Raw genomic sequence first — 23002 nt, 5'->3', positions numbered from 1 at the left:
TTGCTGCTTTGAGACAGATTCCATCTAGTTTTATTCTTTTGGCTCCCTTTTTAACTCCCCAGCCCTAACCAGCATAGAAGTCCTTAGGGAATTCTGCTACACTGGGCTTTAGCCTCAATGACAGTAACATATGACACTGTGACAATCTGGAAGGCAATGGTCTTATTAAATTGTTTATCGATATAAACCTTACACAAAAGACCAGAAGAAAAATGAGATCCAGTTCAAAATGACAGCACTTTTAAAGTTAATTAGTGCAATTAGCAAAAACTATTTAGTAAATAATTGTCCTTCTCAGTAGAAGCTAAGCCTTTGATGCATTTTTAGAGCCATAAATGAAATATAATAAAATAAATAATTTAAGCCAAATTCATAAACATTAAAAAAAAAGGTTTTGGCACATATCAATAGGCAGGACGTGTCTGTAAATTAATTTTTCCTACCATAATTGTTCTACAGTTTCCTTCACATAAACTGCTTTGAAGCTGGCTGGCCTTCCAAAAAAATTCCCACAGTATAAGAGATGAGGTGATACAATGAGCACAGTGAATCCTAACTATATATTTCTGTATGGACAGGAACATATTTGATGTGAAGGAGGAACTGATTGATAAGGCATTCAGAGGCCATGGCTTTATGACATAAGAAGTCCAGCTTTTGGATTTCTTGCACCAAACAAAAAATTCTATGGCCATGTGATGCAAAACTTGCATAAAGGTAGCATAAAAGCTGGTTAAGAAACAGTACACTGTTGTCCTAATTTGCTAGAAATGCAGTTGTATGCCTTCATCTGACCCAGTTCGTATTTCAGGTTAATCTGTAATTCGGCCCAGCATTAACGATTACGGAACCGAGGGCTAAGTGCATAGTTCTACAACACATTTCTTTAGCAATAAGGCCAAGTGTGCCAACGCATCTATTTGTGGAGCTGCATTGCAAACTGCAAATTACTAAACCGTTGCAAGTTAAAGAATAAAGTTGTGCTTTGGGGGTTTGTTTGATTTTTTTAACCTGCATCACTCATCCTTCATTTCTACTGCTGAGTGGCCAGCTGCACTGCAAGGGTGGGGCAGGGGACAGGAATGAGATTTTAGCTTTGCTGTGATTATATTCTCATTCTCACTGATCCTGGCTGCCAGATTAAACCTTAAGGCTACAGACAGTGGGCATAAATTAAAGTAACCTTCAGACAGCTCCAAACTGCATAAGCAGAAAGGACAGATGAAGTGCACAGAGGCATAAAGACATTTTTGCATATTTGTCTGCTAATCAGTGCTGATCCTCAGCCAGCCTTCAGAGTGGGAGCTAATATTCTAGCACAGCTAAGGCTGAGTTTGGTTATAGATTGACAGTTTTAGGGAATGACAGATAATGGAGGTTTCTGTTGCTGCTTATCAGAGGTAAAGCTCAAACAATAGCAGAGCAAGCATTTCTGTTCTTCCTCTATACCCAAAAGACGCACCTCCCAGTTTAGGACTAATAAAAACAGCTGATGTGGTGCAAAGCACCTTTTCCCTGCTCTCTCAGGGGCTTGTCTGCTTGAGATGAGGAATTCTCAGCCTACTGAAATAAAGCCCGGTGTAAAAAGCTTTGAGAGGCACTACTTACAGCAAATGACAGGCAAGAGCAAGGCAGCAAAACCACATCTCAACTGCCCATACATTTTAGCCTACTTAGAGAAGAGGTGCTGGTCTTCCAGTTGCTGATGACCACTGCTCCTTTGGAGCAGGGACTGGTGCTCAAAGGGCATCAAACTGATGTGGGGTGTCAAGGGGAGAGGGAGAGAGAGGGGGAGAGGAGAAGGAAAGGGAAAGGAAGAGAAAAGGGAGAGGAGAAGTCTCTAACCCGAGTTGTGTTTTCATGTGAGTAGGAGCAACAATGCAAGAGTGGAAGAAAAAATGTGCTGCCAGGAGGGAGCAGGAGACAGGCCCCTTTCAGTGCCTGCTAGCTTAACTGTATCATAAAATTCCTGTCAGACCACAGCTCAGTGAATACTTCAGCAGCATAAGCCTGTACTGCCAAACAGAGAAGAAATCCCACTTTCCACCACCTCATCTCCCTTTTTATTGCTTCCATGTGGTTCCCTCCCTCATGCCATTGGGAGCACCTTGACTCCTTGACAATGCACTGAACGGGACTGGAGAGCAGGTCTGGATGAAAATAATAAAACAGATATGATTTTTAGTTACAGAAAAGCTCATGTGTTTTGGTTTAAAGTATGTGTTGAGCTACAGCTCGTATGTAAGGCAATAGCTGATAAACGTTTACTTTGGTGGTTACAGCTACTCTAACCTCAACACCGCCTCTTCAGATTGGCTTGTTCAAATGTTGTGTGTGGGGCTGGAACCAGATGGAATAACAGGTTTGGCTTAGAAATCATCTTTTTTTGCCCTATAATGTTGCTGGGGACACAGTTTGGGCACATGAATAACCATTGAGCTAAAATGGTCAGCTACTACTTGAATCAGTAATACAAAGAAAAATATTTTTCTCCAGCTGTGGCCTGAGGTGTCTGCTTCAAATCACATTAATACAAAAAGCTCATAAGAACAAGTGACAATATAACATTAATAAAGAAGCCAATAATAGAATTTAGGCAAAATAATCAAAAGCTGGTTCTACACCTACTTCCTTTAGAAGGACTGAAAACAAATTAACTAAGGATGGAGCTTGAAGATTTATTAAAAAATCATTAAATGCCAATGTTGTGGTGAATTATATTAGCCATGAGTTTTAGTTACTGCTGCTGCCTAGATTGTTCTTCATGATTTGAGACTCAGTCTTCCACAGTGTGTAGAGTTTACTGCAGAAAATAGGCCAAGTGATGTCAACTGAGCTGCTTAAGCAGTAAACACTGTGTGCAATGGTGGGAGTGTTAGAAGTGAATGGCTTCATATCTTAACTATCTGAATTATCTGTTTCCCTTCAAAATATTCAGGAAGGAGTAAAAAGTAAAAGCTACCTTCTTAGGTACTTAAAAAAAAACATTTGCAACTGTAAGCTTATGCAGCTAGATTTGAAAGTCTTGCCCAAAATCTTCAACTCTGTAACAAAGCAGAAGTAGTCTGCAAAATGCCCAGGAAAATTAACAGGTACAATACAGATTTTGTGATAATCTTCATAAAAATTTGTATTTCTTAATACTAAGCCAGTTATTAATCATCCAATTATCTTCATAATTAGAAGAGTTTTCTGCAGTGGAAATTGTCTTAGGAGATAAAATGTTATGAATATACTGAATAAAACTACACCTTTATTAGCAGCAGTCCCAGTCTTACAACCAGTTTGACTGTTTTCCCTGGTGTCACTGAAGGGAACAAACTCCTGAGATTATTGGTGCCAGAGCACTTAAGCTGTTAATGCCACCAGTACCTCTCTGTTGTCTCTTGCAAGGCTTGATGGTATCCCCAAATATCATTCAGGTGACCTCCTACTACCAAGGTAGTCCATTTGTATTTCACCTAGAGGAGGTGCCTAGAGGAGGTGGGCTTGGGTTAGCATCTGTCAGGTCTTACCCGATGGTGCTCCTCTGCCTTTGTGGTTGTCTTATCAGACATTCCCATGTTGACCTATCTTTGAATCAGGTTTCACTTAATTTCTTCCGCCTGTGGCCATGTCTTGCTATCTATTTATATCACCATTTGAATAACCTGAAGTTTCATTGGTGGAGTGGATGAGAAGGCAGAAAAGCAATACATAACTGAGGGAAAAGCCTGGGATTCTGAAGACTTGAACTCTAAGGCTATTGAGGGAAATCTGATTACAAATGTTTTGTTTTGCAGGTGTAGTTTGAGTGTGGACACCTAGAGTGGCCTCCCGTGCTTCTGTCCTCCAGCAGCATGGTGAGCTCATCACAGCTGGCTCTTGTGTTTGGGCAGAAGTCTATCTAGTTTATCTTTCCAGTGTACACCGGTTTTCAGGTCCAAATGTATTTTATACAAATATTTTGTCTTACACTTATTGGGAGAATCAATATTTATGAAGTTATGCTGTTTCTCACAGATATATATATATATATAAAATATAAAGATAAGCATTGTATACACTCTAGATATCAATTTGAAAAATAAAGGAAAAGAAGACAAGACAGATCATGTCTAGAAGCAGCAAGTTAGCCATTTAAGCGCTTGTGAAAAAATGTTAGAGCCTCCAACCTGCTCCTACTTTCTGCAGGTCTGCTTATCATCATGACTCAGAACATATTTTTGCAGACTCTTTCTCTTTTATTTTAGGTAGCCTGCACAATATTTTTCGCGGAATAGCAGTCCAAAGCAGAACAATTTTACTTCAGATTTTCACTGGCAATCAGATTATATTAATGGATCTTGTTAATTGGATCTCATGGAATGGTGACACCATTAGGGTGAAGAACAACATAACAGCCTTTCAGGAACAAAGAGAAGAGTCACTCACCAGTCTTTAAAGCAAATATTAGGTCATCAAACTCCTGTGATTCCTCATCAGCAACCAATGAGCTGGTACTAAATCCTCCAGAAGGGTGGAAAGCATTGCCATTTTGTGGACTCTGCTTAAAGGCAGCACTAGCTTGACTAGCAGGCTGCAAGGATGCCCTCTCCCAGTCTGCAGGCACCTGCAAAGTTTAAAAAGACAGAGAAATGAAGTAATCATCAAAACTATAGTATAGAAACTGGAAACTATGACCAGAGCCGAACTCAAGACCAAGAGATTTTGGAAGCAGATATTCTGTCACTTCTATAGTGAAACACGTAGTCTTTTTTTCTTTTTTTTTTTTTTTTTTTTTTTTAATATTTATATATATGTAACTTGATTACAAGTCATTTAACCTTGTGTTTATTTTGCCTGTCTTAGCTATCTCAAAAAGTCGAAAAAATATTGCAAGTTCTGAACATTAGCCCTGGTATGGAGAACTTTAAATTAAAGCACTGAAAGGTTCCAGCTCAATCCTCTCTTACCACTGCCTCTTCCTCTGCTGGACCCTGCTTCTTCCTTCTATAACCACTTTTCATCATTAGTTTCCATTATATGATCTACAGTTGGCAACCCACTGCTTCCCATGTTTACCATTACAATATTTTAAAGTAATTTGCCAGTCGTTGAAGGTTCTGGTAGTGGTATACAGCCCTACAATTTCTATATCAATTTTGCTATAGTTCATCTGCCACTTCGGTTTAAGGTGGAGCTGCACAAAAAATCAGAATTTCAGTTCATGAGAAGAGATAGTTTTGAAAATCTATCTCCTCCTTAAATGTGATGAAAAGCCAAAACACTGAACTCTAAAAAAATATATTTTAGGACAAGCAAAATATATTTTCTTGGTTTATTGCTCATCCACCATTTAGGAGCTCAGAAACATAAAAGCTTGCCACGTAGAGCTGAGAACCTATGCTGTCCACTAAACTGGGGAGTCAGGCACCACCTTAAGTGAGATGCTGAGAAGTTGAATAAATGTAGTGGTCTGCCAGGAGGCAGCTGAGGAGCTTTAAAATCCAGACAAACCTACAGTGAAGCAGGTAGAGAAACAGGTAAAACAGCTGCCAGGTGAGCAGCTTGGTTTCCACAAAAATCATTACTAGAACTGACATGTTCCCTTGAAATGTTTCAATTCCATTAAATTGGTATTTTTCCTGGAAAAACTGTTTAGCTGGAAAATTTTCAACTAGCTCTATCAGCACACATATGTACATAGCAGCAAAAGTAACCTTGGTTTACTACAGGTAGTGAAAAGGGATACTAGCAGCATTCCAGTTCTAGCAATAAAGACATTGAAAATCATCTTCCTCAAAATTTTTTTCTTTGTATTGTATTGTATTGTATTCTATTCTATTCTATTCTATTCTATTCTATGCAATGCCATGCCATGCCATGCCATGCCATGCCATTCCATTCCAATTTTTTTTAAATTTTTTTTTTCTAATTTTTTTCCGTTCTATTAAAATTTACAGAAATTTTGCACAGCATGACTTTGGAAAATTAAAGACTTAAAACTCATCTAAGACATACAGTAAGCTGAAAGAACTAAGCTGATATTTTGATTTCTCATGACCTACTTTTGACAACACTTTAACCAGCCTCTAAAACAAACTGAAGACTCAAGTAGAAAAAGGGAAATTCTCTAGATAGGATATTACTAGGGAATTGTAAGTAAGTTCCAAGAATAACATCATGGCTAAAGATAGCAATTTTTATGGTAAAAAAAAAATAATAATCTCCCCCTCCCCAAAGCCAACCTATAATAATTAGCATCTCATTCCTGTGTTAATACAGCCACTTAAATCTCCAGGTACATTTTCAGTACACAAGATAATGACTACAGAGAGCACTGTTACCTCTTCCATAGCACTGATGAGGTTCTGAGTGGACTTGCTGATCTCTCCACCTGCAGCTGGCAGACCACTGCCATGTGTGAAAAAAGCTGAACCCAGAGTTGTATGTCCATTCATGTCTACGGTATAACTTGCTTTCACAGGACAGCAAAGTTGGTTGTGCAGGATAAAATATACCACAAAGACATAAAGACCCTGAAACAAACAGAGAAAAAGAACATCTGTGTGTGAAATGCAGGGAACCTAGATCAGAGTTTGAATGCATTCATGGCAAGGTCCTATATGCTGTAGCAGACGCCTTCCCTTACACCAGCTGTCCGTGTCCCAAAGGGCTGCCACCAGTTTCTATGGAAACTAAGAGACGATGTCACTGCACATCAAAGATCTGGAAGTTAAAAGTAAGTTCATATCCTGAGGCCTCCAGCCAAACACACACACAAAAACCCCAGCCTAAGAGAGTCACTGAAAATTATTATTTCGTTGAACCCACATGGTTGCAAAGCAAAGCCAAGATCCCAACAACAACAAAACCAACTTGAGTTTCACAGTTGTCATAATAGTGAAAATGTGGCTAAGGGCTGCCTTTACAATAGGATTTGGCTGCTGGCCCCTAGCCATAATTCTTTTATTTCCTTACTGACCTGCTGGCTCTTTGCATTCTTGCCCCAATTTCAATCTCGTGCAAACTGCACTGCTGCCATCAGAGATACCAAGTTGTAAGTATAAATTAGATTCTCTATGATATCCACTAATTCAGCACTGTCTTTCATTTGTGATTACTACAAAGGCTCTGCCGTATGCCTCTGCAGTTCTTCTTTAAAACTTGCTAATTCTGACCTTTAGACTTCGCCAAGAAAAGTATTACAACCATGTCTTTTGTTTGCAAAGAAATCCAGTGATTGAACTTCTGAATATGAAACCTGACTTTAATTCTTAAGTTGCACTAATACTGAGGGAAAATATCCATTTCAATTGATAAATCAACCAGTTCAATAATTACTAAAGAAGCAGTTAAACAAAAGAGTACAGAAAGAAGTCTTCTGGATTCTTCCTGAGCATTGCAGTACAATTACGTTTGCATTGTTTTTTGTATTTCACATTGTCCTCTAGACCCCTGAAACCATTTGTACTAAACAGAACAATTTAATGGAAAGGTACCCATTGTCATGAAAGTAATAACTGGGATTATAAATAGTAAGGAGTTTAATCTAATTATATTTGGGAATTCCTAATGGAAGGAATTTTAAAAATACATAGAGATTGCAAATACTCAAGATATATGTTCATTTCCATCCCTATAAAACAGGCAGCAGCACTTCACGATCCACAGATTCATAATTTCTAATGCCTAAACTATATGACAAAGCAGTCTGGTCCAAAATGACACATAACAGAAGTCAATAGGATTCAATGGGATTTCAATCTCAGCTGGTCAAACACTGGAAATAGTCTCATACAGTTGCTATAAAGCCATACAGCTCCATATGTGCACTTTTTTAACAGCAAATCGGCAAACAAAAGTGTTAAAAACAACTATTTGTGAAAACATTTTCCAATTTCTCCAGATTATTGTTTTTTTGTTATGAGGACCCAGAGCAGTTAACTGAGAGGAAATTTCTTTGTGATACATGTAAGTAAATACATTCCAAAAAACTGATGCAAACACATGTTGCACTTAAGAGACAGTAAAAAGGAACCAAAATGTCATTTCACTCTATAAACAAATCCAAGGACTGTGATGTACGTCAAGCGTAATGCGACCAACAAATGGACTTCTTTTAATTTAAGTTGTTTAATGGATATGAAAAGGATAAAAAACCCAAGAAGAACAGATAACAGTGAAGACACTGAATTCAGAGCAGCCTCTGGCATTTCACTCTCTGAGGATCTAGCCACAAAATTTGCACACACGTTTCAAGTGGTTTTGTACTTTTCAAGAAAACCCATTACTTGAAAATGCTGCACAGCCCTGTCTTACAGAATTGCAGGGACATAAGGCATTGGTATGCAAGACCCATGCTATGTCACTCTCCTGTGCAGCCTCAAGTGTGGACACTCACTCTACTAAAACAAATAAACATGGAATAAAGTGCCACAATTATCTCTGTCACTCAGCCTGGTATCCTGATTTAACTCTCTTTGTGTTTCGAACAGTGCTATTTCTGAGGAACTATTCTACCAGACCTACAGAAAGGCATTTTGACACCCAAAGCATCCTTGCTGCCACTCCTCCCTGCTGCCACCACTTCTTCCCCTTGCTGTCATTCAGAGACACAGACCCTTGTCCTTGGCAGCAGGAGCCAGCATTCCTGAGATGCATCACCTCATGTGGCACTTCTGCTGCAGCCCACCTTTTCTTGAGGCTGAAAAGGGAACTTCAGTATGTGCAATTCAGAGAACTCCCATGTATTGATGCAATGGGTGACAGATGATGAGACAGCTCCTCTGGGTCCTTCCATAATGAGCACACGGACTCAGGTTGGTTATGTGACTCTCTACGGACAGGAGGAGTCACAGGCTGAGTTAGCTAACAGAAACAAAGATTGTGAATTTTACTTCTCCCACTCCTGTAAAATATTACGGCAATGCCTTACAAACAGAAGCTTATACCTAACAAAACCCAACACTCCTAAGTAGGTTATACATTTACACAGGAACTGTGTTGCCAGATAGAAGATTTCTTGCTTAGCTGGAAAAAGGATGGAACCTTCTTTGACCCGTATTCCTATCCAAGTCTAAAGTATTGAGAACATACACTCTGTAGAGGTGAGTTCCTACGTGCCATCACAGTGGTTTTGTTTGAAGTACCAAAAGGGGTTTGTGGTCTTATTCTCACTATCCTGTGTCTCTATTAGAAATGGCTGCAACTGAATTTTGCGAAGTCAAAACAAGACAAATGATCCTGCTCAAACAACACCAAGTTCCAATGATCATACACATGAAGATGCCATAGGTCAAGTTGTATTGATTTGTGCTTATTTTAGCACCAGCTATTACTCTGAAACAGCATGGGCAGGATGCAGACACTTGGGTTGTGTCAGTGCAACCACAGCTTTCATAGTCTCAGTGGGTTTTCTCAAAAGCACTAGTTTGAGAATTGAATTGTCCTTCATCATACTTTTGACAAGCATTATGTTCTTTTTCACTTCAGCCTTTAATACTGTAAAAATAGCCTTAAAGCACTAGGAAAATAAGGCTGTTGGCACTGTAATATATGTTTCACTGTGTTTATCATATAAACAACTTTGGCCAAGTTGGGACCACTTTACTTTTTCAGAGACATGCCGACATTGTCCTTGCCAGTTGGACCAAGTATGAAATGCAGAGAATAGTCAAGTTCTGTTGAAAGGTCTATCAATCAGACCTGCTGGATATTCACGGAAGAAACCTACACGCTCCAAAGTGATTGAAAGAACATAGGTCTGGGTATGGATATTAGTAATCCAGGCAATGACATCTCTGTTAAAAATGTGGTAAATATTAATTTTGTATTCTTAAGAAGATTTCATAAAAAAACTCCAACCTAACCCCAGAAACCTAGACCCCAAAACCTCAGCCTAGTACCAATATCCTCTGCTGTTGTATACAAATCCAGAGCCATTCTCCTCAGCTCACAAGCATGTACAGGGAGGCCAAAAGAAACTTGGGTCTCAGAGTGAAATGACTGATTGCTGAGCTGAGAACTTGATCTGGGCTCTATGGAAGCAGATTGAACAACTAAGCTGAAGAACTAGGACTCTGGAGGATTTAATTGCAATACTACATAACTTCTGTGCAGTGGGCCCACAGGGCTGCTTACAAAGCATTTAACCTCATGTTGTTTACAGGTACATTATGATAGCAGTATTAATACAATGTCATAGTGAAAGATAAGAGGAAAAAGTGTGCGAATGTGTCTCCCATAGAGGAAGGTGAGAACTACTTCAAGCAGACAATTAGGCTGCCCCCTTACAGTTCTCAGATGTGGTGGCTGCCTGAAAAGCGTGTATAGGATACTGTCAGTAAAGGCTGCTGGTTATTTTACTGATATATGCTGATGGAAGACAATTAAGCTTTTGTTATTTCACCTCAGCAAGCTGGTCTGTACATCTGCTCTTTTGCATTGTTATGTCAGGGAAAAAAATATCCAGAAAAACCACAGCTACAACTGTCTAAAGTAAAGCTCACACGAAAAAGAGGCCACTGGGACCTTTTCAGCCAGTGAGGTGGGGACCGCCTCAATGCTGCTCTAGATTATGCCAGATACTTCACCAATCTTTTTTTGGATTTGCTATGGATACATAACCAACCTGATTGCCTTCCATGACTGGTCCAGTAGACAAGGGGAGAGCAGTTGATCACATCTGCTTGAGTTTTGCAAGGCTTTCAGCATGGTCTCCCACAGCACTCTGGTACCCAAGTAAGGACATTGTCATCTAGATGGGTAGAGCACTGGATGGGTAAGAACTTGAGCAAGGCCAGTGGAGGGTCATCAAGACGGTCAGGGACTCAAGCATGTGCTCTGTGAGGACAGGCTGAGGGAACTGGGCTTTTTGGCGTGAAGAAGGCTCAGAGGTGAATTAATAGCCATTAACTGCTATTAGGTTTCCAATACACAAGAGGTGGTTACTGGGCAGACAGAGGGGCATGGCAGGAGAATGAGAGATACTGGTCCTAAGTTGAAACAGGAGAGGTTCCAACTGGGTATAAGGAAAATATATTTAATGTGAGAGTAATTAAGCACCGGAACAAGTTGCCCAGAGACTGAAGAGACTGTGGAAAGCTCTCTTTAGGAGAAGAAGGGATGTTTTTCCTGGTACATTTTATAATTTATGGGAGGGTTTTGTGCATGCATGGGTGTGAGGGGGATTCTCATATACAACAGCTTGATTTATTTATTCTGTGGAGTGACAGCTGCAAGAAACCAGTAAATTAAGGACAGACTTCCACAGCTGTCAATAAAAGGAAAGAATACATTTTACACTTCATAAGGTCGCATGCAAACCTGGAGGACTGATCCATAGAAAGCCGTCATTGCACATTTGACACTCGTAGTCTGTCTGTCACTTTATCCTCTAATTCTGCATGTTCCAACTCACTGTGTTGACACTACAGTATGTCTAAATTTGGAAACTGAGATAACTCTGCTAATGGTAATGAGAGAGGATACAACAGACTGTAGGCCATCAACAAACCTCTTCGTCATCTCCTCTTTACACACTGAGAGAAAACCAAGATGCCTACTGTATCCCATAATTTAAATTGGTCTTGTAAGCTAAAGGGCTTTTAATGCTCTGATAAACACAAACACACCAAGGCATTAGATTTTTTTTTAAAAACTAATATACGTCATACTTCTCACACAAGTATTTTCATCCATGCCTGAGATATCCTCCCTTGAAATTGCAAAAACTGTTTTTCTGAGGAGATGTGGATTCAGATAATGTTGTTTATTTTAGAGGAATGGTATTTCTATTTATAAAAATAAAGTATCTTTGCAGGACTTTTGGTAAAGAAAAGTCATTTGAACACTCCATTTGAACAGCTCCTCAACCTGTTTCAGGGTATGTATCAGCACTAACAAAAATTCAGTGCACTCTACAGAAGCACTCTTTGAGTTCCTATTTTAATTTGGAAAATTTAATTTGGTAACTATCATCATGTGACTATATCACTAATCATGTGACTATATCACTAAAAGTTTTTTTTCAAAAGAGAATATTTTAAGTGAAGCCAAGGCTTGTGAAGAAAGATGGTATCTTGTGTTAGACCACAAGTTCTGTGTCCAGAACTAGATCATTCTGATCCTTAGATCACTGTGGCTACAACATCACTATTATTTTTAAAGTTACATATTTATTGGTGCCAGGTGGTAAAGAACCCAAGAAATCACACAAACAGGTGTCTCTGCCAACAGAAGAGTTGTCTTTACTCAGATCAGCTTTCGAGATTTGCTGTCTGTAGTCACTGTAGAGGAATTTCCACATACTGGTTTATGCTTTGGTTAGTTTCACTTCAGTTTTTTTAATCTTATCAGGGTGAGATTTAATCTTAATCTCTGTCTGGATTACGCTAATTTACTCTTGGCAACCAGTCCCAGAAAGGCCTTTGCTTGTCAGTCTAATGGTCAGGCTGTCCTTTCTGGGCGGCTGTCAATGGCCATGGGTGCTGCTGCCAGTCCTAGTGTCAGTGTCTTGGCTGATGCTTGTGCACCTTAATGCTGTAGTGGATTTTTTGTGAACTTCCCTGGGGATTTCTCTAATTTACTTGAAGTTCTTATGTTGCGGACTTCCCTTTTCTCCCATAGTTTTCCATCACTGGCCAGTCAAAAGCCTGCCGTGGATTAACACTGATTTACATAACAAATGCCTACTGCTTTTAGCAAAATTACTGGTCTGATTAATCCAGATAATTTGCATGTTTTGCCATGTTCAAGAAGCTAGTGGCATAGCAAAAAATTACTCACAATGTTAAAGGAATCATATTCAGGAAATTATAAGGGCCATTGTACAATGTATGATATATGTTTGATATTGTTGTATTTCCTAATAATTTTTGGAAGAAAATTAGCCATGGAACTGAATATTCATACACATGATACCATTAATAATGCTAACCAAGTGACACACATAGAACAGATATTATTCTCTATTTCCTTCTGCAAGTTTCCTTGTTTTCAGAGATAATTACAATAAATTGCATGCAGAGCATTTTTGTGCATAACTAGATACAAAAAAGCAGACTTCAAGGTACATTTTATTTTTCTGTGTCTTCTTCAACCATATTTTTCTTTGAGAACAGCTTGAAGATCCTTTATTGGTGTCATCATGACAGAAGTATCATCTTAGTCACATGATACTATATCCTAAGCCGTTGCTTAACATCTCCCACTCATAGCTCTCCAGAAATATTAACCTTTGAAACATAAATCAGATCCTTCTGTTTAAATCTAACTCTTTCTTAGCATTTAAAGTGACTGTCGTAAAAGCCATGTCCTTAGCAGCACAACCCTGCCACTTGCTGATTACACTTAATAAGTAGACTTTGGACCTGCTATGTATCATCAAGGGTTTGACTGTTTATTTGCTGTTAAGCACCAGTTTTGATGAAGCTGTTATCATTCTTATCAATATCATATAATTTCTCTTATCACAGTTTCTATTGGAAACATTTACACCTTATCCGCACTTTGCTTCCTGAGGTATTTACTCTCCATTTTGCTCTATAGGAAAAGATTTGCATCAGTTACAGCTGAAGTTCTAAAAATTCACATCAAAATCAAAAGACAACAATAAATGTAACTGAGGACTGCAAAATTCACACCATCTTGGTAGGCAACATTATAAGACCACTCGTTGAACGAAACAACTGCCACCACACACACATATGTGTACACATACATGCACAGAAACCACCAGAAAAAATGGAATGAAGAAAAGTAATCATTCATATATCTACCATTAAATTAAGAATCTATTTACAGGTTTGCACTAAGATATAGTTATTCTGAGTTCTTTCTTTTCTTGTAGAGTTATAATTCCACAGATAAAGAGGTTATGGGTATATTCTGTAATAATGATAAAAATACCATGCTTTCAGCATTATGAATACATTTTCCTAATATTAACGTAACACCTGAAACTTAGTCTAAACTGCCAAGTTTCTTTTTATGCAGAACCAGCTATGCCAAGACCATGCTGCATCTTGCAGTTTCTACCCAAAGCCAAAGCCATAAATTCCTTTCTGGCAAACTGTATTCAGCTCAGATTTAGTCTAAACTTGGCTCAAGCTTACCTGAAGCATTCACAAACTTTGGCAAATCTTTAAAAAGCAGATTTGCTTGGATACTCAGGATTCACTATAAATATTTTGCATAGCTCTCAGCATACTTGCAGCTACTCCCACACAGCAGCCATTTGTACCTCCGATTTCAGCCCTGCAAGTGGTGGAAGAGTTTTGGGGTATTTTTGTTGTTTGTTTTAAGAGGTCAGATTCAAATTTTAGAAGAGAAGTGTTCAGCTTGAAGATGCACTGAAAATACAGATGCTTAGCCAAACTTGCCAGATATGCAGATTAAGCTAGAATGAGATACCATTCCTTCCTTCCAATCCAGTCATCCTGGAAATATCAAGAAAGCCCTATTTTTGTATTTCAGCTTGGCTGAGGAAGTAGCAAACACCGAGTCAAAGACCAAAGGTACAAAGAGTGGGATAGGCGTGATCTATGGATGGCAAACATGGGAGAGTCAGCATGTAGAAGAAGTTTGCAATTCACCTCTGCAGGTCTGGCTGCAGTCCCTCCTTAAAGTGCTCTGTGAGATTTGGTAAATCACATCAACCACACATGGTTGCAGGCGGCTGAGAACAGCCAGGAGCAGACAAAGCAGACTAGCACCCCATTGCTCCCCATCTCTGCCCCATTTCTTGGCCCATGGCTTTTTTCCACTCTGCCTTTTTTATTTTCTTTCCTGCACAAACAACTGAAATTGGAGACAGTGTCCCTTGAGGTCCTCTTTGCATTAGGTGCTTCTTGTGCTTTGTGCTATGTGGAGGACCACTCTGGTAGCAGAAAGCAGCCAGATCCTATATCAATGAAAAACAGACTATTTTGTCCACACTAAAAAAGAAAAAACAGAAAGACCAAAAGCTATAAGGTTACAATATTTTTCAACTTCATTGACTGTAAAGACCTAGAAATATCAGAGGTCATGAATTTGGACGTATGCTTTACAAAAGTTTGCAAACATTTACTCTCATACTTGCTTTCCAAGGTAAACATTTATAACTGTACATTTCAGCTCACACCTTACAATCTAAGCCTACTATTGTTGTCATTTCTTTCTCAGACAGACAAGAAATGGTGGATGAAAAAGCCTTTGTCGCCCCTGCCCCTAGGTCAAGAGATTCCCTGACTAACAGTGTTAGAGCAGTTAATTCTCTAGTTATATCTGAAAGCGAGCTGAAAGCTAGCATAGTAAAGCAATACTGAAGAGGGAAGCTAGCAATTGAAGAAACTACATTCGGGGACCATACAAACTAGCATCACTGAATACGGGTCAATCTTGGCCATGTAAAATGTAAAAGAAAGTGCTATTCCTGCAGCATGTTAAAGTTTTTTTGTTTTGTCTTGTTTTGTTTTGTTTTGTTTTGTTTTGTTTTGTTTTTTTTTGTTAAAGCAGTAATTTCTGCTTATATATATTAATGACAAATACACAGAGTTAAAAGAAATAGAGAATTGAAAGTCAGCATTGACAGACAGGAAGAGTCAAAAGAAAGAAGCTAACTTTCTGTTTATTGCTGAACTTTTACTTGTTATTACATAAAATCTCAAAATGAAGAATTAAGTAAAAGCTAGGAGTTATTGCTATAACAACACTTTTTCCCTTTAATTGATTCTTTCAGTGTCATAACCTCTCTTATGCCTACTGTTATGTCTTTTATTTCTTATTTCTTGATATCTGACTGAGAAATTGGATGCACCATTTATTTAGCAGCATTTCACTGCAGTGCCATAAAAGAGTAAAACTGTAACTGACTGGTGCAACTTCAGAAGCCATAAATGCAAGAAACCTTCAAAAAACTCTGGCTTGGAGAGAACATAAGGGTCGTGGATTACTGATATAATTATTTTCCATACCTGCTGCTTGGGTGTTTTAAGGCAAGACTGGTGGGAATAAGGGAAAACTTTTTGGGGATGCTGCAGCCAGTTAGAGAGCTACAGCCACACAGTGCTGTAAGTAACCAAATAAAGTCTCACCATCTTCAACCTCCCCTTAGTTAAAATTGACCCCAGCAAGTATCTCACAATGACTTTTAATGCTTTTTATGTCCAGAATAACAGATGTGTAAGTTACTACAAGAAGTAGTTATTTTTGCCAGAGAGCTCTGATTGTCTCAGAAGTAAAGGTCTTGTCTAGCAGGCTTTGCTATTAAATGATATTCATAGGAACCCGTCAGCAGTTTACACTCCCTAATCCCCTTGACTTTAATGACAATTACTGTAGATATTTACTGCCTTTCCACAGCTTCAGAGACAGCAGAAGGCAAGTCTTATTTATAAAGCAGGAAGTTAACACTGTTTTGGTTAGGGATGCTCCTCAAAAAAAGGGAAACGTGGGCAAAAATTAGGACAAGGACTAGACGTCCTTCCATATCTGACAAGTAGGTGAATAAAAGTAGGTGGAAGTATAATAATATATTTGGCTCTGTCATTGAAATCATTCACTTCCTGTCTTGACATAATGAGCTGATTTTTCTCCCCCCATCCTTGCTCCCAGTCTGTGCAAGCAGAGAAAGCTCTGGATGAATAAAAAGTACCTCAAGAGTTAATGAGATCTTTTTTCATAGGGAGTGTTACTCAAAGTAAAATTAAAAACAAACTCACATTAAATATGGATACGATGTCAGCCTTGTATTAGAAACTTTTGTTTTGAGGGTTTTTTAGCAATGGTAGCTCTAAAGCTTTCTAGAATTTGCATTTGTGGGTTACAACTTTTTCTTTTTTAATGGAAAAATCACTGGCATAAAAATTTATACCAGGGCTTTCTAAATAGACTCAGACAAAAATACCACTACTAAGCTGTGAACAAAAAAAATGGGAAATTTACAGAAAATAGAAAGGGAATGAAATGAACATTGAGGCAATTCCATTGGCTGACTCTAAAGAGGGACCACTCAGTACTTCTGAGACAAGAACACCACTTGGGAGAGTAATGGCCTTGTAGTATTTATTTATTTCCCTATGATCCTGCTTACAAAAACCTAAATTGTATGTCAATGCATACTAATGTAATACCAAAGGATATATATACACACATACGTATTTCAAAACTAAGCAATTGGAACATTTGATTTCCATGCCTTGGTATATTTACTGAACTTTGCAGGAATGCAGCTCTGCCCATTGTCAGCAACAGATAGTTTAAGTCATGAAACACATCATATCAAATTGTTGGTTCTTCTTGTACTTGGAAAACAAGAAGTTACATTCCCTATTGGAAATTCTCTCTAATGGATTAATGCCAGAAGTGACCTAGGATCTGTTTGCAACACTAAACAGCATTTGGATATGACCAGCTCTGTGACCCATTCCTGCTATCGGTAGAGCATTTCTTAAGAGGAAAAAATGATAGGAGCTGTTGAAGGATGGACTTTTACATATTTTTCAAAGCAATAAGCTTGGTTTGGGTTTTATTTTAGCTTACTTTTTCCTATTACTTAACATGGAATATATGTCCTTTTGAGGTCCCCCTCTTTGTGTGAGGGCTACAGATCACTGTCTATTCTTTTCCAGCACCCTTGTATGGCAATAACTGCTGGCTCTGCAGTATCATGTTTTCTCATTGCAAAACCACCCAAAGTGTTTGACAGAGCTGTCTTGGCTGCACGGTGAAGTCCAATGTAAAGCAAACACAGACAGCTGCCAACTCCAGAGCTGCATGGTGGCTCAAGAAGACAGTACATGACTGGAATAAGCCCTTCGCTATTTTTTTTACTCTAGTGCTTTTTGACTTTTTTTCCTTTGCACTTTCCCATCCCCAGTCACAGCAGATCAGCTACCACTTGTGCCATTATCTCTCCTCCAGTCAGTGCTGGGAGAAAGATCTCAAGCCTTGTTCCTCCCTGCCTGCACAATGACAGGCAGCACTGGCTCTGCCTGCAGAGCAGGGACAGCACGTGGAGGTGAGCTCACCAGTCTGGAGGTACTTACAGGTCAGACCGGAAACACTGACCTATTAGGCTTCCACCTCCAGACTGCGCATGTTCAGGTGTTCATAACAGTATTTTGGTTCCTTGCAAAAGTTATCAGAAAAGGTGGGCTGATAAGCAAGCAATGAAAAGCCTGATGAGAGGTAAAAGCAATCTCTTGAGGGAATTAGTATGAAATTCTGAAGTGAGACAGGGAAGCTATGCCAGGCAGGTGGATTTCAAAGCAATTTTATGTTAAGCAGGTCAAATACAAAGCCTATAAAACCCAGCCATATAGGCAAGTACTGGAAGTCTCATTGCGTGGTGTGGCAGTGTCATTTCACATAATTAATTATAATAATTCATATAATTTAATGAATGTAGAAGTCCGTAGGGTGATGTTCACCATCCTATTCCAGCGAGGGCAGTGGAAATGGTAACAACCTGAGCGTGCTTCTGCTTTCCCTGCTCCTACGTCAGACACAGTGTCTCCACCACCACCGGCACGGTGGTTCTTGCCGCAGGCTCACTCAGAAAACTTCAGTTTAATGTAATATAATGACACTCCTAAAACTGGCCAAGCCAGTTTCTCCAAGCGCTCTCAGTGGAAAACTGTAGCCTCTCGTCTCCACATACCTACCTTCTGCCTCACTGTCACTCCATGTTTTTTGTTAGGAGTGTTTCAAAGCTGCAAATGACCTGTGAGGTTTTTTTAAGGTGGTTTCTGTGTTGTCTAAGATAAAATAAATATTTTTTGGGCAGCAAAAATATATATTCTGTTTATCCATAACTATCTATAACTATATATGTGTAACTATATACCTGGATACCTATATATGTTATTTAATATAGATAAACTAGGCACAGGCACAATTTTTCTTTGAACATAGTCAGCAAGTAAGGCAAGTTTTAAGATACAGATGAACTTCCATCTTATGCCTTAGATAACTCTGCTCCACATGGACCTATCTCTGAATTCAGATATAGAGCTGACAGCCTTACGTTAAGTTTCATGTGTAATGAATTACTAGATGTAAAATAAGATGTAAAATTACATTACTAGATGTAAAATTTGGGGCAAAGGTAATAATATGGGGGGTTTTCCCCCATTAAAAAGTATAAACATACAAGGAAGATCATACTTACCAATATGAATTAAGGCAACAAAATGCATTTACTTTGTGTCGTACTTTAGTTATATGTTGCCTTTCCTGCAGAAGTGGAATGAATGGAGGCTAAACTGGATTTCTTAATTGGAATCTATCAGGAAAATGAAAAAAGTACCAGTAGTAGCAATCTTACCAAACTTTGGTGAGAGCAACAGAAAACGAATTAGAAATTATGATTTCATCTCACATATGAGTATCACACATACACCACTTCAACTTCGGTATGCAAAGGAAATGTTATAAAAAAATCCAATATAAGCATAAAAGGAAGACAAGTTGCCAGTCAAAAAACCATAAAATGGTCAGTAATACATTGGCCTATGCAAGAATGTCCCTCATGCAAGGCATTTTTATGCTTGGCAAAAGGACTTTTAGCAGGTGTAATCATTAAATATTATTAATTCTGAAATAATTGGCAGAACTTGTTCCAAGATTCTATTTATGCATAGTTTCTAAAGAGTCGATAAATCATTAATATATGGTATAGGCATGACTATTATGTTTTGCAGATGTTACTAAGTGCAGTATTTGTGTCATGGCTGTTGTCATAATTATAGTACAACCTGTTGGACATTAACAGACTTTGTACAACAAAGCACTCACCACAGCGCCTGTTATTTAGTAAACTGTAATCACACATATGAAAGGGAAGTTTTAATACAAAACAAAATTTAACACAAAACAAAACATGACCCAACCAAATGATCAATCCAAGGGCTGCTAAGGAAGAAGGTACCTAAAGTCATCATCTGAGCGGTGATATGAAAGAGCTGGGTCAACAGCAGGGTAGCAGGGTAAGCAGCGCTGAGCCCAAGCGTCGGAGCTTTTCCCTCCATCACTGCACTCCCTGGCCCTGCATCTCTGTTGACATTTATATTACTCTTGGCTCCAAAGCAGATGTGCTTTATGTCCATTTAGGATTATCTCTGTCATATGCACATAGCGGATGTATTTCAAATGGCATCCCAAAAATCCAGGACTCATGCTTTGAGGATGCACTGACATTTTTTTGTAAAGAAAATAAATAAATATCCTTACACCTTTTTCAGTATTTGTGGAATGTGTTAAAAGGAAGGTTTTACTTTCAATGAAAAGACTGTTTTTCTATGTTCTTGTTAGGTCATTGAAATAGAGATTTTATCCAGCTTGTTAATGAAAGGATCCCATAGGATAATATGAGTCTAATTTCACCATTTAGGAGGAGAAGATACAGTAACCTTATACACTGCTTTTTTCTGGGATTATTTTTGCCCTGTTGCCTTCCTGGGGTCAGCAAGTAATAACAATGAAGACAGCAGTAAAGAAAAGAAATTAAATTATGATCCTCTGGCTCAGCAGTGCTGGCAATGAGATTAATCAGTGGGGTAGGATGAAGTATCCTGCAAAACACACCTAAACCCCAAACTACTGCAAGACTCTTCTGTGCTCTACACAAAGCCTTTGAGTATTGACATGGTGACTGATTCTTCTTTTTTGTTAAAAAAAGTGACTGAACCATTTAACTCCTACTCAAACACTTTTTAAAAAGCTGCAGTATACAGTATAGCAGGTTTGTATGTGAAGAAAATAATCTTTTAATGCACTAGATGGCTAAATCTATACAAGTCACACACAGAAATCATATTCTTGGCAGAAAGCTATAATTATGATCCTGGGATTTTTTTTTTTTTTTTTTTTTTTTTTTTTTTTTGCATAGTTTGTATTGGTACTGTGCAAGGAGAAATTTCCAGGCAAGTAACTTAGATGTCACTTAGTGTTAAGTACTGCATTATTTTCTTCCAGTTCATGCTTGGCATTTTAGCTATTACAAATCACTCCTACAAGCTGAGCCAAGCCATGCTAGCAAAGTGACCAAACAGTTTGTGCTAATGCTCTTTGCCAATGGAAAGCAGGGTGGCAATGTGGAGCAATCCAAAAAGAGATGTTTCCGGGAAGAGGAGGGTCTTTATTTAGACTATGCTGAAAATCATTCATCCCTCATCTCCTTCTGCTCTGTACTGTTACAGGTATTTAATGAACCAGTGGCACTATATTTGGCTTCCATTTACAATCCATTTGGAAAAATAAAGTACTTGTAGCAATACAGACTAAGAGATTGGTAGTAATGTGGTTTAATAAACTGAGCACAAACCTGAAATGTAGGAGCCATTAAATTTGCTTCCTATATTAGTACGTATGCTGGCCCTACACAAGCCATTTATCTTCCCATGGCTTTTATTCCAGCTATCTATAAAACAGAGATGATAATATCCATCTCAGAAAGCTACTCTGAAGATTGACAGGCTGGTAATTCATGCTGCTGGAGAGTGGACATAACTACTTACAGGCCAGATGAACTATAAAAAAAAGACAGTAATTAAAAAATAATTCATTCTCTGTTCTTCATATATTATATCAATGTATCTTATTGTGATAATTTTCACAAGCAGAAGATGACTACTTGTGAGTGTTTTGAAATTTCTTTACAATATACGAACTTAAAATTTGTATTACACTAGTGAAAATACTGCATTTCTCAAATCTCCCTCTAAGTTTGTCCAAACACACCAGATAATGTTTATTACAACAGATGTATGTTTTCCTACAAGCATGTTTTCTGAGAGGCAAAACTATCAAAATTTTTGTTACTTTAAATATTTCTAAAATTTTGTAATTACCTACCCTAAAGATACTTTCTCAGTTGGTTTTCATGAGTCCTAAAGGAAAGTAGGACAGTTACGTTCTTTTTCAAGGGACTGGGATAATAAATTCAAACAAAATTCACCACACACAGCTAGATCTTGGATAAATTACTTTTTAGACTATTTCTACACTGATTCTTAAGAAAAACTTCAGGTGGTCCAAGAATCTCATCACGACTCCATGGCCTCACTACATCCTGTACTACTGTAGCCTATGTGAAGGACAACTACACTGTGTTTATTTGCATAGCAAAGCCTCTGTGGAAATGTGGATACAAATGATTTGTTTCTCCTTCTGAGATTACCTATTTCTAAGGGAAAAATGAAAAAAGTTCTGAGATAGATAGGCAAAAAAATATTGGAATGGATGCTAGCAGACTTTCTGTTCTCAATGTATGAGATGTCTAGATATTATTTTTTTAAAACCTATGCAGAAGGCAACAGAGAAGCAGGTGTGTAAGGACAGGGTTGTCTTTGGGACTAAATCTCAGTAGAGTTTCAAGGACAGGACTGGATTCCTGCCATGGGAAGAAGGGAAGAAACTTCGCTGCTTGTTGCAAAATGCTCCACAGAGATGGTCCTTAGTGTGCTTTTATAGCACAGAAACAGTCTTTATTCCTCTCTTACTCAGCTCAAAGGTACCTAGCGTACTTGAGGTTTATTTTGACTTATTCCCATTGTCTCTCATCCTCCCACTGTGCAGCACTTTGAATAGTGCAGTGCACCGCCAGTTATTGTTTTTATGGACAAACAGTTAAATATCCAACCTGCTCACCTTCTTGATGACCTCCTCTTAGGTCTCTGGCTACAAAAGCTTGTTGCCTGTCTGTCATGCTGGCCTGTTGTCTAACTGCCTGTTTGTACTGCATGTCCTGCATGCCCATTTCTTGTCTCACATCGGAGTTGATAGACACGTTAGGACACAGGACATCTTTTTGTTCTCTGTACAGTATTCAACACAATAAAAGTCTGGCCCATTTGTGAACCCCAGAGCATTACAGTTAATATATAATCATAGTTTCTCAATCTAAATAATTGCTAGGCATTAGCATTTACTGAGAAGAAAGCATATAGGTACACAGCTAAAGCAGGTGGTCCTAACCTGAGCTCATTTCTCAAGACTTTTTAACAGATGTTCATCAGCAAAAAAATATTGTAATAAGGAAAGGACAAAACACTCT

At 38.4% G+C, this 23002-nt stretch overlaps 1 protein-coding gene across 1 annotated transcript in view; it reads right to left on the bottom strand.

The window, feature by feature from the left end:
* The window catches only part of ADGRV1 (adhesion G protein-coupled receptor V1), a gene marked incomplete at both ends in the record, with an annotated part of 282764 nt that overhangs the window by 4479 nt on the left and 255283 nt on the right, over window positions 1-23002 (bottom strand). The window contains 2 exons of the mRNA XM_082336231.1: window positions 4414-4591; window positions 6309-6500. Of these exons, the coding sequence (XP_082192357.1) occupies window positions 4414-4591; window positions 6309-6500 (370 nt within the window). The remainder of the gene's footprint in view (window positions 1-4413; window positions 4592-6308; window positions 6501-23002) is intronic.

The sequence above is a fragment of the Platalea leucorodia genome, assembly GCF_965183815.1.
Source record: "Platalea leucorodia genome assembly, chromosome: Z".
NCBI classification, from domain to species: domain Eukaryota; kingdom Metazoa; phylum Chordata; class Aves; order Pelecaniformes; family Threskiornithidae; genus Platalea; species Platalea leucorodia.
This window is presented reverse-complemented; position numbering and strand designations above follow the sequence as displayed.